This window comes from Acomys minous (assembly GCF_964271855.1).
Source record: "Acomys minous genome assembly, chromosome: 19".
NCBI classification, from domain to species: Eukaryota; Metazoa; Chordata; class Mammalia; order Rodentia; family Muridae; genus Acomys; species Acomys minous.
The window spans coordinates 29,312,534-29,331,401 of NC_140499.1; the positions used below are offsets into that span (position 1 = coordinate 29,312,534).

At 45.5% G+C, this 18,868-nt stretch overlaps 1 protein-coding gene across 1 annotated transcript in view; it reads left to right on the forward strand.

The window, feature by feature from the left end:
* FOXO1 (forkhead box O1) overlaps positions 1–16,639 on the forward strand; it is an 83,259-nt gene extending 66,620 nt beyond the window's left edge. Inside the window, exons 2-3 of the mRNA XM_084769414.1 lie at positions 11,503–12,836; positions 13,324–16,639. Of these exons, the coding sequence (XP_084625540.1) occupies positions 11,503–12,822 (1,320 nt within the window). The 3' untranslated portion in view covers positions 12,823–12,836; positions 13,324–16,639. The remainder of the gene's footprint in view (positions 1–11,502; positions 12,837–13,323) is intronic.
* The last annotated feature ends 2,229 nt before the right edge of the window (positions 16,640–18,868 follow it).

Consider the following 18,868-nt stretch of genomic DNA (forward strand, 5'->3'; position numbering starts at 1 on the left):
TCTGAATGAAGGTAGTCCCCAGCAGTAACCACTTAGCAAGCAGGAGGAGGCATTGTTGCCAGAGCAGACAAGCTAATGGCAAGGTTCTCTATGTCCTATGCAAGAAAACATTCTGTTACAAAGAATTCACAAGTCAGCATTATACTTGCAATTTGTTGTGCTTTTTTGTAATGGATTTTTGTGGTATTAGGGTCCCAAAACAGGAAGGAAAATATAATGCGTTCATCTGTCAGAGCTTTTTCTGTCATTACCTTAAGTATTTATTGGGTCTGTGTTGGGAACCCCCAAACTTCTCTCCTAGCTTTTTATAAAATATGTAATCATTATTATCAGCATACTCTAAATTTATATTTACCAAGTTCTTGCTGGCTTTGTAAATAGTTTGGGCGCACACCTGACGTAATTGTGAGCAGCATAAATGAGATCGTAGTTATAACTGACAAAGTTTACTTCAGGCTTTTAAACTCTCTAAAAACCTTAAAATTGATACAAGCTTTACGCTGTGCTTACTTTTATGCCCAATTCAAGTTCTTTATCGAAAGAAAACAGGTCCTAATGTGCTACTTGGTTTAGATTTTTATTTTGTTTTTGGTTTTTCAATTCTTGTAGCCAAGTAGATAAAGTAATTAATTACATTTTAATGCTGTGTTTTATACAACCATTTTAGATTAGGGGAAAAAATGGTATGGCCTGTAAAATAGCCAAGATTTTCATTAGGAAACAACAAAATCACTTCAGCGGCAAATGAGATTCCTCTTAATATCCGCTTGTGGTGGGCCCTGTGTGTTTAAAACAGCTATTTGCCAAGAGCAGCAAAAAAGATTTTGTATTGTGAGCAGTCGATTAATTGATGTTTGTGTGCTAGAGATACGGTTCTGTGGTTGGGGGCACTTGCTGCTCTGACCAAGGACCTGGGTTCAGTTCCCAGCACACATGGCATCTTCATAGCCATCAGTTGGTTCCAGCAATCCACCACCCTCTTCTGGCCTCTGGACACCAGGCACGGAAATCTACACGGATGTACTACAGGCAGAGCACCCGCATGCATGAAAAAATGTAGTAGATGGTTTGGACAGGTTGACACCTTCAGTCACCAGAGTAGGGGATCATGGCTGGCTTCTGTGGATGTGGCAGTGTTTGGTGTCTGGGCCTCGCTGATGTTTAAGGGCTCTAGGGGGCACCTGCATGGTGGAAGGAAGTGGAGTTGATCCCAGGAGAGCAAGTTTCCTTTTGAAACACTTTAAGCCCATATGTCTCTTTAATAACAGTGGTAGGCTAGGAGAGACCAAGACTTCAGCTGTATCTACCATGGGAACCTTATCAACTAGGGTTAAAGTTGGCCCTGTTGGGCTTTGTGGCGTTTGGGCCAGAGCCTACCGAGTGTCAAGCAGTCTGTTCCCCACTCTCTGGTGGCTGACAGAGCTGCTTATTCAGCCCCATCGCATTGTGAGACATTTGGGGGGGGGGCGTGTAGACACTTCATTTCCTCTCCTCTTTTAACTCTCTGGGTGGGTGTGGTATGAACCTATCAGAGGACAAGCGTGGTGGATGTTGACTCTTGTATGAGACAGGATTTCCTTTTGTGTTCAGCAGTACTTGGCCAGGCCAGTGGGTCCACAAGCCTGGGGGGCTTTTTGCCTGTTTCCCCTCTTCCCATAGGAGGGTTTGCATGTGCAGCTGTGTCTAGGCATGTGGGCTCTGGCAATTCGAAGTCAGGTCCTCATGCTTACATTAAGCCCTTTCCCCACAAGCATCTCCCCAGCCAAGTATTCCCTTCTGCTAGTGGACGAAGCACACGTGGGGGTCCACTTCACATTCAAATACTGAAAGTTTCCTTCTTTCAGAAAACTAGTTTCCTCAGATATGAGACTTCCCCGGGAGACACAGGAAACACCACTTGTTAAAAATTACTGCCTTCTAAGAAGTAAAAACTTGTCAAGGGCTCGAGAGGCGGCTCAGAGGTTAAGAGCACTGGTTGCTCTTCCAGACGTCCTGAGTTCAATTCCCAGCACCCACATGGTGGCTCACAACCATCTACAATGTGATCTGATGCCCTCTTCTGACATGTAGGTGTACATATGAATATAGTACTCATATGCATAAAATAAATGTCTTTTTTAAAAAAAAACTTGTCATAATTAATATCATTTAGCATATTTTTCAGAAAATGGCATCCTGAGTACTGTTTCTTAAATACTAAATGAGATGTTAGTGTGAAATCAGCTTGTTGACTAAAGAGCTAACAACAAGCCATGGGCATCTCTATTCTCAGAGCTTTCTTGTCCCTGCATCTTAAGGTTGTGGCAGCCCCACTATCCATCTTTGTTTTCTAATAGTATAGACCTGCTCGTTTGTAATTTACCTCCTCACCAAACATGTTTGTCTTGCAATTCTTTGTTCTTGCTCTTAAGGTTTGTTCTTCATAAAGTTAAAAGTAGATGACCTTTGCCGGGCCCTGCACAGCTTGGGTCCCGGAACCCTGGCTAGGGCCAGCAAGGGAATAGAAAAGGATATGCACGCACGCATGCACACACGGGCGCACGCACGCACATAACCCCACCAGATAGGGTTCTGTAAGTCTACCACTACCAGGCCTGGAACTTAGACGTGTTGAGTAGGTACAGCACTGAGGGAGGGAGGTGTTGTCAGCTAGTCTACAGAGGAGGTCTCTGTCAGGCAGCAACACCCTGTGTTCACTTGCATGCATGCAAGCTTGCGCTCACTCGCTCGCTTACTCTCTCCTCCCTCCCCCCTCTTCCCTTCTCTCCCCCCTTCCTCTTTCTCCCCCTCCCTCGGAGCAGGAAGCCACAGTCCCTAGTCTTTGCACACACTGACCATTGTTAGTTCATAAAAACTCAGACTTAGACTTCCAAGAAAAGCTTTGCCATTTCTCTGCTGCCTGGCCCGTATGGATAATGGCTTTGCCAGTTCCCCACGGGCCAATTGGTCTTGGAGTCCTTGACGGGCAGTACCCATTTCAAAATGCACATTGCTCAGGGTCTCACTAACTCAGGGCTTCCTCTGCTCCCTATATCCCCACCCCATTTCCTGTTTCTTATATTTCAGGATGAATGTTCACACTAAGTCAAGGGCAGGTTCACCTCAGTGCCCCACATTAACCATAGTAAAAAGGAACATGACAGCTATTATGTACTGACAAAAACAAAAGGTTAGAGGGATTGAAACCCCAAAGCTCATCAAGGATTGCTTTAGTAGAATTAGCAATTGAAACAGTCTGATCATAAGCCTTTCATGTTCTTAGGAAGTATTGATAGAATTGGACCATATACTTGCTACCATTATTGAGTCCAGCCAACTAGGAGATGACCCCAAACCAATTCCCAATTACATATGTTTTTATCTAAAGAAGCTTGTCACACCCATGTATTGATAATCAAGACAAGGTTTCTCTGCGTAGCCTTGGCTGTCCTGAACTCGCTTTATAGGCCAGGCTGGCCTCGAACTCACAGAGATCCAACTGCTTTTGCCTCCCAAGTGCTGGGCCATATGATGTATTAAATCATACTTAAATTGCAGGACTGTAGCCCAACCTCAGTGAGCCCACTGGAACTCCAGGTGATTGGAACAGTGCCCCTCAAACAAAGAGGATCATTGATGTAAGTAGGTATGGAGAAAGGTGACCACGCTGCTGCATTAAAAAACTGCTCACCAGGTGTGGGGACACACACCTTTAGTTCCAGCACTCGGGAGGCAGAGGCAGGTGGATCACTGAGAGTTCGAGGCCAGCCTGGTCTACAAAGCATGTCCAGGACAGCCATCTCTACTACACAGCGTCTAGGAATAGCAACAACAGCAAGAAGTTGTGGTCTGAGGATGCTAAGTCCAGTAAGCTTTTTCCATGCCCAGGTTTACCTGTATGGATATGGTTGCCAGCCACCTCAGAGGCCCAGGTCTCCTCATACCTGACATGAGGCTCTAGATTGGACCCAAGTGGTTATTTTACATCTTCGGGAAGATGCATGCAGATCCTTTTTCCCATGTTAGCATGGGAGGGTCAAGCCATTTTCTGTCACAGCTTTTCATTAGCACCTTAGTCTCACTCGCCTGTTCTGTGCCAGTGAGGCCATCTTCTGTATCTTTTAATCTAATCGAGGCCTTGTTTAAAGAGTTTTTCCAGAGAAAGGCTTTGCTACCCCTCTGGAGCCTGGCATGTGTGGGTAGTGACTTTGCCAGTTTCCCATGGGTCAGCTGGTCTTGAAGTCCTCAACAGGCCATGTCCATGTCAAAACACACATCCACCCAGGATGTCACTCGTGGAGGCGTTCCTCCACTCCAGACACACCTGTGCAGTACAGTTAGTTTCCATAACTGTTTCCACAACTGTAATGCCCCTAGAGTAATCGCATGATTAGTCCTTGGAAAAAGCATTTTTGTAGTTGCTCTCTCAAATATGCTCTTTCGTTTGTCCACTAGCATGTCCTTCCTCACCTGCGCAGTCCTGTGGACATGCTGCCACAGGCTACCAAAGACACCAAGAAATACACTAAATACTTGCACAAGTCGATCTGTAACTTTGTAAGGGAGAGAAAAACACAAGGATGGTCGTTCAGCTATGAGGACATGGAAACAAGCCTGAGGAAGCCTGTTAAACAGGAAGTCTGTGCTGAATGACTTAATCAAGTTGGAACCATTCATGATGGCTTAAAAATTCCTGTTTATATATTCCTTTGCTTCCTCTAACAAAGTCGCCAGTTTTATTTCCTTCACTTCGTGTCAGGTGATACCCAACCCTTCCATGCATACGGCACCATTCTGCTCTGTGTAGTCCTCTGGTGGCCTTGGCTATTGACAGATAGATGTTAAGAGCCAGTGCTCACTGAGACCACTGACTGATGCATTCCAGGACCACCACCTTTGGGTCCACCTCTTCAGGCATCTCCCAAATGCAGGAGGCTTCCCGTGGTATCTGAGTCGCCCACGTCCCGTGCTTTAGTTTTCTTTACTCAGGAATGTTTTGAGTAGGATAAAACACTTTACAGCAAAATGTGAACCCACTGCAGCTTGGTAATCTACAGTGGTAACGTGTTGGATGGCCGAGAGGGTCATGTCTGAGCTTGTACACAGATGGCATACTGTAGAATCTGACGTCTTTGGAATCACCAGAGAAGTGCCAAGACTTTCTTGTAGACGGACAGTGGCTTAAGGGGTATTCAGATGAGGTGAGGGAAAGCTCTAGAAGATGAAATCATCTTCATGGAAAGGCATGCATTAACTCTCCATAGCAAATCTTCCGTTACAGCATAGTTTTGAGTCAAATTATATGCACACTATCAGCAATTTATTTCTCTAAATGTGCACACACACACACACACACACACACACACACACACACACACACACACACACTGTTGGGATAAATGTCACATGACTTCATTTACAAGCACACTGGACTATTTTGTCATTTTATTAGGAGCTCAAATGGGAACTATTGAATGGTAACTTTTGCTACTTTCAATCTTAGTTTGTTTTCACTTGGAAGTGTAGGAAGAGACAGTGTAAGAAAGGAAGGAGGAGGACGGAACTGATGCTCGCTGGGTATCTGTGACCATTGTGTAAATGAGAAAGTGCAGAAATTAAGGAACGACTCTGAAAAAGAATGTAGTTTGTCTAGTGCTTTTGGAAGAATTTGCAGCATCTCTACAGCTGGGAGCTTTAGTCATACGTTCTGGTCTCTAAACAGGAGGTTCTTGGTGTTGGTTATCCACACCTCCATGCATTGTGGCGGGGTGGGGGTGGGGCATCTCTGGGGGCCATTTCATTTTCCTGTGCATCCCATAACCTCTACATAGGCTTTCCCTGGGCCAGTGCACACCTGAAACTCAGTACAGCTGCTGTGGTTTTCTCTCACAAGAGTCCACTGGGAAGGGAGTCACATTGTGTAAGTGTATTAGCCATTAAGGTGGAACATGGGTTTTGTAAGTAGCAAATGGAATCATTTCTGCTCCCCTGCGTACATTCATATAACTTCAGTGCATTGCTTTGATTCTTGATACACATGAATACAAAGAGGTAATTTTTGTCAACTTGTAGCATTGTTGTAGGTAGAGTCATAAATCACAGTGCTTTGATTTGAGTTCTATCTAGTGGGAGAGGCCTTTTTCTTTTTCTAAACATCTTTACATTAATGATTTGAGAATTTCACACATGCATACAATGTGGCTTTTTTAAAACTTATTTTTAGGTTGTAGCCTCATCCCTCCTCACCTCCCAGTCCCATCCTCTCTCCCCCTCCCCTATTCGTCAGAAAAGGGGAGCCCCCTACCCATCCTAGCTCATCCAGTCTCATCATCACTGAGTTCGTCCTCTTCCCCTGTGGGCTGACAAGGCAGTCCCACCAGGGGGAAGTGATCAAAAACCTGGCAAAAAGAGTCCATATCAGAGACAGCTCCCGCTCCCCTTACTAGAGGACCCATATGAAGCCTGAGTTGCCCATCAGTTGTATCTTTGAAAGGAGTCCAGTCGGTGCAAGGTCCTTTGTTGGTGCTTCTGTCTCAGCAGGCCCCTCTGGGCCCTGGCTAGTTGACGGTTGATCTTCTTGTGAAGCTCCTGTCACCTCTAGGACACCCCCGCCCCCAAGGCTCCCTGTGTGTCACCCAATCTTTGGCTGTGAGTGTCAGCCTCTGTCTGGAGGCGCTGCTGGGTGGAGCCTCTCAGAAGATGGCTCTGCTAGGCTCCTGTCTGCAAGCATAGCAGAGTATCACTAGTATTGTCCGGTTGGTTCTCTCCCATGGGGTGGGTCTTGGGTTGGGCCAGGTATTGGTTGGACATTCGGAGGGGCCTTTTCTGCTTTGGTTTGTTTCCCCATTTCTAAAGTGGGGCCAGTAACATCTGACTCTGTGTAGAACTTTCTGTAGGGTTGTTAGGAAGTGGACAGAGATGTAGCTACAGCAGTATGAGCTATGTGTAAGATACAAAGGCCAGGATTTCATGAGCAAGATACATTCAGCACACAAAACTACCTGGTGGTTATGCTTGGTTGAAAAGCAAGACCAAGGGTATACATAGGATAGGAAAAATGTAAAAAGACCCTGACTCGTGTGGCTCAGGTTGGAACTCAGGATCCTGGGAACCAGGAGGTGAAAAGAGGTGCCCAGAAGGCACCAGATCAGGTAGTGACAGGATCTAAGACTAGAACGCAGAGGGCAGGCCAGTTTTCTCAGCACAGACTCAGGCTGGTGAGAGGCAGAGTCTTTCTAGGCATGCCTACCTCCAGCTAGTTCCTCGCCTCTGGTTTTTATTGGAGTTTCAGCATTCCTAGAAGTCTGCTGTGACATGTGGGTGGCCTCTCAGCGCTGTTTTTGGTAGGGCTTCAAGTTCTTCATGCAGCTCAGATACGTTGTGTGCATTCTATAAGCACATTGTTGGACACAGGCTTTTGTGAGGTTTAAAACTTGAAAGTTAATATAAGTTTTAAGGGTTTCTTTCTGCACCGCAGTGACTGGCTGATGGTTGCTTCAGACTGGGAGGATAAGAGCATTTGGTTGGGAGAACAAGAAACAAAATGACCCCATGCTGTGTCCCCAGGGTTCTTGCCCTTCCGCTCGGTCACAATGGTCCGATGGAGAGGCCTAGCTGCCGCTCTGTGCTGGCCAGCAAGTACTGAGAGAAACTGCCTGTGGTGTTTGAATTTCATCCTGAGACAATGCATGTGTTGAGAAACCATCAGTTCCAGTAAATAACATGAGTTCTACTATGGAATCTGGTTGTGGGGTGTGTGTGTGTGTGTGTCTGTGTGTGTGTGTGTGTGTGTCTGTGTGTGTGTTATCCTAGTGGTGTTGCTAACTTCATATTGATGGAGACAAGCATTTTTACATAACCTAACTAATTGAATATGTTGGACTGTCCTTGAGGTAGAAGCCGAGGGAGAAAGTTCACTGCTCTCAGACCGTTTTGTGTGGGCCATCTACTGACCTGTCAAATGGCTACTCATTTGTTCCCTTCCTTTCACAACCCCCCTGAGGGAAGCCTGTGTCTTCATTTCCTCCTACATCCTTTCCTGCCTCTAGCAAAAGATGAATTCCTGTGTCATGAGCTGTCACAATTTGGACCGTGAACGGGTGCCTAAGAGATGCACAGTAAGACACCACATCTTCCGTGTAATGTTTTAGAGTGTCTGTCAACAAAGGTGTACTGAATTGTTCTGTCCAGAACATCCATTAGAGGCTTTGAGATTAGAAACTGAAGTTCAACGTTCTTGTGTTTAAGGAGCTCAAAATCTGCTCTGTGTAGGCCATAGAGACGAGTACTCAGAACAGGTCACAGAACAGAGTACACAGGCTTGTGTTCACCTGACTTGCAGAGCTTGTTGTGTCAGGCCTCCTTAGCGTGTTCTGTACTGCCTGCAGTGTTTGGCCATGTGGGTAGCATCAGGAATGTGTCTAAGGCTTGACTGGGCCTAGAAAGCCAGCAGACTGGGAATGTGGCTTGCCTCACTACCTCAGAAAGAGGATTTGGGTAAGTGTGCAGGCCTTGGTCCTCATTCTCCTTCTCTTTCCCACATGACGCTGTTGGGAAAGCATGCTGAGAGCACAGTGCCTCGGACCTCTAACAGTTTCTGCAGCTCTAGGCAGAGAATTGTGGACACAGCACCTCCCAACCCTGCCCCTTCTTTAGTGTCCCACTGGCTGCCTGAAAAACAGGAATTTATGTAACAAGCCCTGCACAGCAAACGTTTTCCTGTGGGGGGGGGTAATTGTTGGCAAAGTTAGTATACAGCACTATTACTCAGAGTGACCTGAAATGTCCTCAGAAAAATATGTAGTGTGATATTTTGATAAGTAAAGGATTGCTATGGCAAAAATAAAAAGCCAACAAACAAAAGAAGTCCAAGTAGTTAGTAGACACTAACCCTGAAGTTAGTGAACAGTTTTTAAACTTTTTTGAAGGTTTCATTATGTCTTTTTTGGTCCTGTTGAGAATCTCTCCCACTCCCTACCCCCCCCACCTCCCCCCCCCCCCCCTCGTGCCGTGGTCTGGCAGAGTCCTCGTGGGCTTTTAGAGCTGTACCCCTAACCCTGTTAGTTTCAGGCCGTCAGGAAGCTAGCTGGTCTCTGGGAAGATCTCCTCCCCCATGCTCCCTCTATTATTAACTAACTGTGACAGGGCAGGAGTCACGCTTCCTCTCTTCTAGAGGTTTTATCAGAGCTTATCTGTGTGTCTATTGTGTTCAAAGAACAAAATTGCCATGGTGGAATATTGTGCAAATGCCCAGACTTCCACATGTGGACTGCATTGCAGAACGCAGCAACAGGGCTGGCTGCTGGCCAGGCAGGCTGTGCCTCTGAAGGAGGAACTGGGAATTTTGGTCACTGGTGTTGGTGGACATAGTAACCAAAGCTGTAGCTCTGGGTTGGGGAGGAGGAAGGGAGAAGGCCACAGGAAAATGGGGATAGCAACTTTTTGAAAATACATGGCATTGAGATACAACATGAAGGAAATGGTGGTGGTTGTTTTGTTTTCTTGTTTGTTTGGTTGGTTTTTGGTTGATTGGTTGGTTTTTCAAGATAGGATTTCTTTGTGTAGCCCTGGCTGTCCTAGACTTGCTTTGTAAACCAAACTGACCTCAAACTCACAGCAATCTGCCTCCCTCTGCCTCCTGAGTGGAAAATGTATTTCTTAACCTCTTTGGGAGATGTTTGGAGTTGAGGACCTGCCCCTTCATAACACGCCTAGAGTTGAGATAGATCATAAGTAGGAGTGTAGAACAAAGTCTCAGGGAGAGGGGCAGAGATTGACTCAGAGAGATTACCACTGCCACATACCCACATACCTGTTTGGCATCTAACCAGAGAGCTCCTGTTGGGCCATGTCTAATCTACCCTCACCGTGCACCCTGGCAAAGGACTTGATACATCCATAGCTCTTGTGTTGCAAGCCTTGGGCGGAATGGAGCACAGAATGCGTTTTGAAATGTGGGTTTCTAAGCTCTCTCGGGCCTATCTCTGACTTTTTGTCTCTTTTTAGAAAGTGAGATTACCAGTACATTGTTTTGTTTTCCGTCTCGTGTTGAGAAAAAGAACATGAATGTGCTTGGGGTCATGTGAAAGTTTGACCCTGTGCTGTTCTGCTCTGGTACAGTGGTTGGCACTTTGAGCACCTTCATTCCCTGTCAACAACTTGAGGATGTGGGCATTGTGGCTGCCTCCTTGGGTGACCACAAATCTAGCTAGAGTCTTTCTGTGGTCCAAGAGGGGCCACAGAGTATTTGGGCAGCTAAGCCTTGCACTCAGTTGGCAGAGAGAGCTACATGTGCACAGCACTGCTCTGAGGATCGTGAGGCAGCCAGAGTACTGTTCTGGATTTGGATTAGGTGTCTCTGGAGCTGCCACATGAATGGTAGCAACTGTGCTGGGCCAGAGCGCTTAAAACAAGGTGCCTCCTCGGCCTAAGTGTTTTTCACATTCCCACATTTGTGCCACAGGCTCCCCCAAATGTCAGAAGTCACACTGGATTTCTAAGGGATTTCTAAGGCATAAGAGATTGGCCTGCTCTCTCATGTACTTGTAGCTCACACACGTTTGTTGTGGGTCTGTTTTAAGACGCTCTGTAGACCCCCACTGGAAAGGACCAGCAGAGCATTTAGTAGGGGTGCTTCCCTTCTACTTATCTCTGGACAAAGTGCATGTTCTTTCACAGTGTGCTGAAGTGAGTGGGGCTCTACTCTTTGAGAGCAGAGAAGTTCTTGAGTTTAGGTCTTAACTCTTTGGGGTATCTATTTATTTAGTTGGTTGTTGTTTTTTTGCCTGATACAAAGACTCACGTAGAATAAATGAATTTAGGTCTTAGCTATTTGAGGGTTCTAGTCATTTGTTTGTTTGTTGAATAGGCCTTGCGAGGCAGCTCAGACTTGCCTCAGGCTCAGTCCTCCTGCCTTTCCCTCCCATGTGCTGAGATTGCAGGTGGGCGCTGCATGATGTTTTGGGAGGTTTTAGATCCTGCTTCATCTCCCTTTTCTGTGACCCTGTGGACCAGTGACATAGAATGGCTGACTTTGTGGAAATAGTGTTTATTTCACCTGGGGGGAAAAGTGGGAATGGCTTTTGTTTCTGAGACAGGGTTAAAAATTATACAAAAGAAATATAGCTGTTTGAAAAAATATGTGTATGCATGTATAAAAGGAAATGCTTACAAAGCTGTGCTTATTTAATGAGAAGTAGATACCTTTTTTTTTTTTTTTAATGCAATTTTTCCTACACGACTTTGAGGTCTTTTATAGTGAGTTTATTACTCCTGTTCAGAGCCAGTGGGATGATTTTGCTGTACAAGTTTGTTCCGCAGAACCCATGTAAAGGTGGAAGAGGCTGCGCCAGGTTGTCTGCTGACCTCCACACTATGCTGTGAATTACATCCTGTACTACGTTGCCCTCCACACAGATAGGCACTGTCAGGCTGTCCTGGTAGCAGTCCCTGCGTGATCCGTGTTGAACAGTAGGTTTTCCAGTGGGAAGTGCCATGCTTCTAACAGACTATTTTGCTTTACAGAACTCAATTCGCCACAATCTGTCCCTACACAGCAAGTTTATCCGAGTACAGAATGAAGGGACTGGGAAAAGTTCTTGGTGGATGCTCAATCCAGAGGGCGGCAAAAGTGGGAAGTCCCCTCGGAGAAGAGCTGCGTCCATGGACAACAACAGTAAGTTTGCTAAGAGCAGAGGGCGAGCCGCCAAGAAAAAAGCATCTCTCCAGTCTGGGCAGGAGGGTCCCGGGGACAGCCCTGGGTCTCAGTTTTCTAAGTGGCCTGCGAGCCCTGGGTCCCACAGCAACGACGACTTTGATAACTGGAGCACCTTCCGTCCTCGAACCAGCTCCAACGCTAGCACCATCAGCGGGAGGCTTTCTCCCATCATGACCGAGCAGGATGACCTGGGAGACGGGGATGTTCACTCTCTCGTGTACCCTCCTTCTGCTGCAAAGATGGCGTCCACGCTGCCCAGTCTGTCTGAAATCAGCAATCCGGAAAACATGGAAAACCTTTTGGATAATCTCAATCTTCTCTCGTCCCCAACATCTTTAACTGTATCAACCCAGTCCTCACCTGGCAGCATGATGCAGCAGACACCTTGCTATTCGTTTGCACCGCCAAACACCAGTCTGAATTCACCCAGCCCAAACTATTCCAAGTACACATATGGCCAATCCAGCGTGAGCCCTTTGCCCCAGATGCCTATGCAGACACTTCAGGACAGCAAATCCAGTTATGGAGGATTGAACCAGTACAACTGTGCCCCAGGACTCTTGAAAGAGTTGCTGACTTCTGACTCTCCTCCCCACAGTGACATTATGTCACCAGTTGATCCTGGAGTGGCCCAACCCAACAGTCGGGTCCTGGGCCAGAATGTAATGATGGCAGCCTATGGCAGCCAGGCATCTCATAACAAAATGATGAATCCCAGTTCCCACACCCACCCTGGACATGCACAGCAAACATCTTCAGTCAATGGACGTGCCCTGCCCCATGTGGTGAACACCATGCCTCACACACCTGCCATGAACCGCTTGACCCCAGTGAAGACACCCGTACAAGTGCCTCTGCCCCACCCCATGCAGATGAGTGCCCTGGGCAGCTACTCCTCTGTGAGCAGCTGCAATGGCTACGGTAGGATGGGTGTCCTCCACCAGGAGAAGCTCCCCAGTGACTTGGATGGCATGCTTATTGAGCGCTTGGACTGTGACATGGAATCCATCATTCGGAATGACCTCATGGATGGAGATACCTTGGATTTTAACTTTGATAATGTGTTGCCCAACCAAAGCTTCCCACACAGTGTCAAGACGACGACACACAGCTGGGTGTCAGGCTAAGAGTTAGTGAGCAGGTAAGTTCATTCACCTCTGTATCGAAAGGCCTCTTGAGAAGGGAACGCAGTACCGTGTGTCTTCCATGGTTAGACAGGGTCTTACAGGCAGCCTCCCCACCACCGTGGCTTATGTGGTGCCTGGATGGAAGCTTTGTTCTAACGTCACCTAATTGTGCTGCAGGAAAGCACCTGCTACCACTCGCTCTGCACCTCCTGTTCATCAGTTTGCCTGCTGAGATTAAAATAGAGTGCAGATTCCTTTAACAGTTTTTAAGACTTCATTGTTGGATGGCGGCATCCTTTCTACCAGCTCTTGAATAAATGAACATGTTTGATACAAATCAGATGCCCAAGCCCCACCACCACCACCACCACCATATTTTCAATAAAGAATTTTCCCTGTTGAATGAGTCTGAAGCTGAGAAAGCTGTAGCTTCCCTGCCCCAAATTGGTAAAGTACAATTGAGTTGAACTGTATTTTCATTGTGTGTGTTTTTCCCCTTAGGCTACATTTAAAAGTTCTTCAGAATGTCTGACAGCAGGAACTGAGAAGCAGTCCAAAGATGCCCTTCACCCCTCCTTTTAGTTTTCTTGATTTTAAAAAAAAAATCCTTTTCTCCTCTCGTCAGACTTGGCAGCAGAAGCACTTTCCTGTACAGGATGTTTGCCCGGCATTCGCAGGTTCTGTGCTCCTGTAGATAAGGACTGTGCCATTGGGAATCATTACAATGAAGTGCCAAACTCACTACACCGTGTAATTGCAGATCCTGGTGTGCTTTCAAGTTTTGTACATATGCATTAGATACAGAATTGTGTTTGTATGTTGTGTTTTTTAATATCTACTTGGTCCAAGGAAAGTTTATACTCTTTTGTAATACTGTGATGGTCCCGGCTTTGTACTTCCTGTGTTCTGCAGAAGTGATGCTCATGACCTAAGAGCTCCATTCTGCTCCTCTGCTGAGTGACTTTGAACCTGTTCATCTTGCCACAGGATTTGTATGAAAACCAAGCAGCCTGTGATCAATCTGCTGAAATAATGGACTTGTCAAATTTTGAGGTGGAGTAAGATTAAGTGCCAGCTTTGTACAGTTCTTTTCTATTATTTTTGTTGTTATTGTTGTTGTTTATTTTGTTATTTGCAAATTTGTACAAACACCTTAAAATGGTTCTAATTTCCAGATAAAAGACTTTTGATGTTATTGTTAGGACTCGATCATTTTTGGAATAGATACTGAACTATGATGTTTTCTTAAAACTAGAGTCTACTTTGTTACATTGTCTGCTTGTAAATTTGTGGAATCTGAGGTATTTGGGGGCAGCACTCATAATTTTCATTTTGTATTTCTAACTGGATTAGTACTAATTTTATACGTGCTTACCTGATTTGTACACTTTGGGATGCTACCTGATGATGTTTCTGACTAATCTTAAATCATTGTAATTAAATTAGTACTCTCATACTCAACGTTTCTGGCCATTTGGGCAGGAAAGCGATGTATAGTTACAGACACTTTGTGTTTTGTATGTAGAAGATTTAATACGTTTTTATGTGTGTATTTTAAAGAAATCTCACCTGCTTCTATTACCCTGTGAATTTGTGCAGTGCATAGCATCAAGTCTTCAGATAGATACCCTGTGTCACGTTCTTAGAGCTCATTTGGGGAGGCTCCACCAGACAGATGCCCCATGTCACGTCGTCACAGTTCCTATAGGGAGGCTCACCAGAAGATGCCCCATGTCACGTCACAGTTCCCGTTGTGGGGAGGCCTCTCCAGATGATGCCCTGTATCATGTTGTCACAGTTCCCGTTGTGGGGAGGCCTCTCCAGATGATGCCCCGTGTCACGTTGTCACAGTTACCGTGGGGAGCCCCCTCCAGATGATCCCCTGAATCATGTTGTCACATGCAGCTTAGGAAAGGAGAGCTTCATCTAAGATGATGTTCCTTCGTCTAACTGGAGTTTTCCTCATACTCTGAGCTCTTTCTTTGGTCTGGATAGAGGTGGTTTTGTGGCTTTGTCCTGAAGAATCATGTCACTTCTCTTTGGCCCTAAGCAGTGTAAATCTAAGGAAGATGTTTACAAATGGGACTTGAGTGATTTATGGAGTGCTTTGTATTCTTATGTACAGACAGTGGCTACCACGTGGAGTAGAACTAGTTAAAAGTTGAGACAATAAACTTGAAAAACAGCCAGCCACAAGTGTACATTTATTTTGAAATCCTTAGCTTAAATTTTTCAGAGTTTTTTTTCAGCCTCGAGCAGCCTAACCTGTATCTCAAACATTAAGCTTTTATACTTTCTAGTTACCTGAAACTGACAGACCAGGATAATTGCTTTGGCCTCCTATTTGGTCCATCAGCACTTCTGAGTCCTGTTGAATGCCTGAAGCCACCACAATTTGAGGAATAGATGTACAACAGCATCCCTCTTGGATTTGCCCTCTTGAGAAGGCCTGATTTCCACGTACAAGCACAAATTGCACTTGCTGGTTTTATTATGTTACTTATCTCTCCCTTTATAGTAGTGTGCATGCGTGCGTGCGTGTTGTTTGTGCATGCTCGCACATGTTAACAAGAATAAAATGTTCCTGATTCTCACAGTTGTCATAGGCTTCCCACTGTAATTTTTACTATTTTAAACATGCATCGAGCCACTGCCCCTCTCGTCATCTTTGTTTGGGCACTCCAAACCAGGGCTTGTTTTAGAACTTTGTTCCTCCACGCAGAGGCTCCTACAAATGGGCCGGAACTTACTGATATCAAAGAGTTCGGGCCCCTTTCCTCTCTCATACCACCATTTCTTCACCGCTGCAGAAAGAGCCTCTGCACCTAGTCACTCAGCGCAGGCAGCTGCAGCAGGAACCGTAGACCTGCGGAACACCCCTGAGTGAGTAACGTGGATGTGTCCCTCCCTTCAGGAACTGTAAATCTGAACAGCAACCCCCATTCTCTTTAGTGTTGAGATCATAGCATGAATCATGGCTAGCTAGTTGTCTGGGCACAGTGAGGCGTAGGGAAGTCTTCAAACACCATGTGGCCTCTGGAAGTCCTTTTCTGTAAGAAGGTTCACTGTCTGGAGTATCCGGTGTATTATTGTACGGGATTGCTTTGTGAGAAGATGGCACCTATGCAGCCTTGTTTGATTTATTTCCTTTGGTTTGTATTGTTATTAAATGCATATTGTATTATAGAGCTACTCGGATATTTTAAGTATAAAGATGTTTTGTTTCCATAATATAGATGTATGAAATATAATGAGGTGATAGATGTATGGCTTAGAAAGTTCTGTTGGGACAAACTGACTGAGTCTAAGTCCATTAGCAAATACTGTATCCTGGTGAGCAGTAAATCCTGGAACATAAGAGGATATAGACACTTAAAAAGTGGAAAAAAGTTCCCCAAAGGTGTACAATTTGAACTTTTTCAGCTGCTGAAATACTCCCCCTTCTCCCCCCCCCCCAAAAAAAAAACCTTGACGCTCTTAGTTTCAACTCCTAAAAGTTACTGGTTTTAAGTGCAAAGTTTCTCTGTCGTTTCAGTTGGGGTGATCATTCAGTATAACGTGCATTATGGTTTATGCAGACAGAACAGCCTGGCACTTCGCCAGTGACAGCCTTGTAAGTCCCATCAGGACAGAGTCGCGCCCTCCCACACACTTCACCACCTGAGTTGAGTAACAGTGCAGAGTCCTTGCTCCTGTTCCAATACTGAGAAGTGCCTGATGATGATAATGATGATGATGATGATGTACTTACAGATACAAGAACAACCTTTACTTAATTGTATAAAGCCATAAATGTACATAAAGTACCTTTAAGTGACTTGGTGTGTTTCTTTCCTTAGTGTTCAAAAGAAGCTCTTGAGCAAGCATGTTTTTGTTTAGCTATCAAACACTTCCATTAGGCTCTGTCAACACCACTGTTAATGGTGTATTCAGCTCTGGCATTTCCTTTGGAAGAAAGAAGGAACCATCCCTATAGGGTCAAACTATGGCCCATAACATGAAGAAGTGCAATCTAAAAATTTAACAGTCTAGAGCAGTGGTTCCCAATCTGTGGGGCAAATACCCATTCACAGAGGTCACATTAGATAGCCTGAATATCAGATATCTATATTACCATTCATAACAGTAACTATTATAGTTATGAAGTAACAACAAAAATAATTTTATGGTTGCGGAGGTCACCACAACATGAACTGATTAAAGGGTCTCAGCATTAGGGGAGTTGAGAAGCACTGATCTAGAGTCTAGCTTCTTGGTATGTTCCTTTAACCCCAGTATGTTCCAGTATAGCCAGGACTATCTCAAAAATCTAGAGGTTTTCCTTCTTGGAATATGTGGGACCTCACCTAGACAGTAATTATAAGCATATGCAGCCTCACCTAATCCCAGATTGAAGACAAGTTAGGCTCAGGCAAGAGCACCATCTTGGACACTAGGTGATGTGGCAGACATGGTTTTCCCTACCAAAAAGGAAACAGGTGAGTCAGTGTAACGAAGAAATGGTCAATCAGTTGAGAGGTGTCCTCTCAACTCTCACAATAGAACCTTTTACAATGCAGTAGCCAAAGCCCAGCGCATAGAACCCAAACCAAACAACTACCTAAACCTTGGGGCCCATGCACACGTGAGTTCTGAAATGTAGAACTCCGTGACTGGTATAACCTAGCAGAATTCAGAAACCTGTTGGCACCTTGTAACTTTGAGGCCAATGCCCACGTAGACATTTCTTGATAAACTGCAGGTGACAATAGGGTTTTCAGCAGCTTATGTCATTTGACAGTGCTCAGGACAGGCCCACTACATTGAGGTACGGTTGCATACACTAAATCATAACATGAGTGTAAAACTACTGCAACCTCCAGTCAGTGGTTTCCATTTTCCCCCGAATAATGAAAAGCCAGAAACAAAACAATTTAAAAGGAAAAAAAGGGCTTTTGGTGATAATGTGTGTGCATGGGATTAAGAACGCTTTCGAGTTTAAAACCTGGGAAATGGGTGAAGTAGGAATGAGGGAGAAGATACTAACTACATCAGGAAACCAGGCTTTAAAAAGCCACCAAAATAAGAGCTGTAGGCTCAAGGATTCTTTAACCCACAGTGCTGTGTGTCTAGACGTTTAGAGAGATGGCTCTTACTTTGTAGACCTCACAGCACTTGAGCTTCCTGACCTACGGCCAGGCCAGCGTTACAGGTGTGTGACCTCAGGCCTGATGGGCTTTCAGTTCAAGTCAACTGAGTGGGTGTCTGTGTTAGCACCTAAGGAAGTTCACACTGAGAGGACATTCAGACTGCCCTCAAATGTTCAAGAACTCGCCGGGCATGTGGTGGTGCACGCCTTTAATCCCAGCACTCAGGAGGCAGAGGCAGGAGGATCCCTGTGAGTTCAAGGCCAGCCTGGTCTACAAATGGAGTCCAGGACAGCCAAGGCAACACACAGAAACCCTGTCTCAAAGAACAAACAAAAAAAGGTTCAAGAACTCACAACAAAGACAGTTTCAGGCATTAACATGTTTATAGTGTTCACATGCCCCAGAAGTGAAAGTCTTGGATGTACTGGAAAACACTAGCTCGACAGCCTCCAGGAAGAAAAGGGGCAACGTTGCAACGCGCTTGTTGCCTTCTGGTATTTGAGAGACTTGCTATCATAGAAGCCTCGGATCTCCTGCCTCAGCCTCCTGTGTGTTGGGGTTCCAGGCATACCCTCTACACCAGCACTTACACGTCCCACATCCTTTCCATAAGCTCCTGTCTTTAGACACCAGCTTTCTGTATTCTCTCAAAAGCATATATGGCTACTCAGAAGTTTTGGGGCTGAAATAAAGTGACAAGGTTTTAGCTCAACGGTTTCAGAAAAATCCTGCCCATCCTGACAAGGGGAGTGTGGTGGTAAGAGACAAAGAATGGCTGATCCTACTGGGGTGCCCTTCCCCCTTTTATATACTCTGGAGCCGCCACTCGTGAGATGGCAGCTATCTGTTGCTCCTCTGTAACAGACACAGCCAGAGAGGTATGCCTTCGGCCTTCTTAGTTGGTTCTAAGTGTGCAA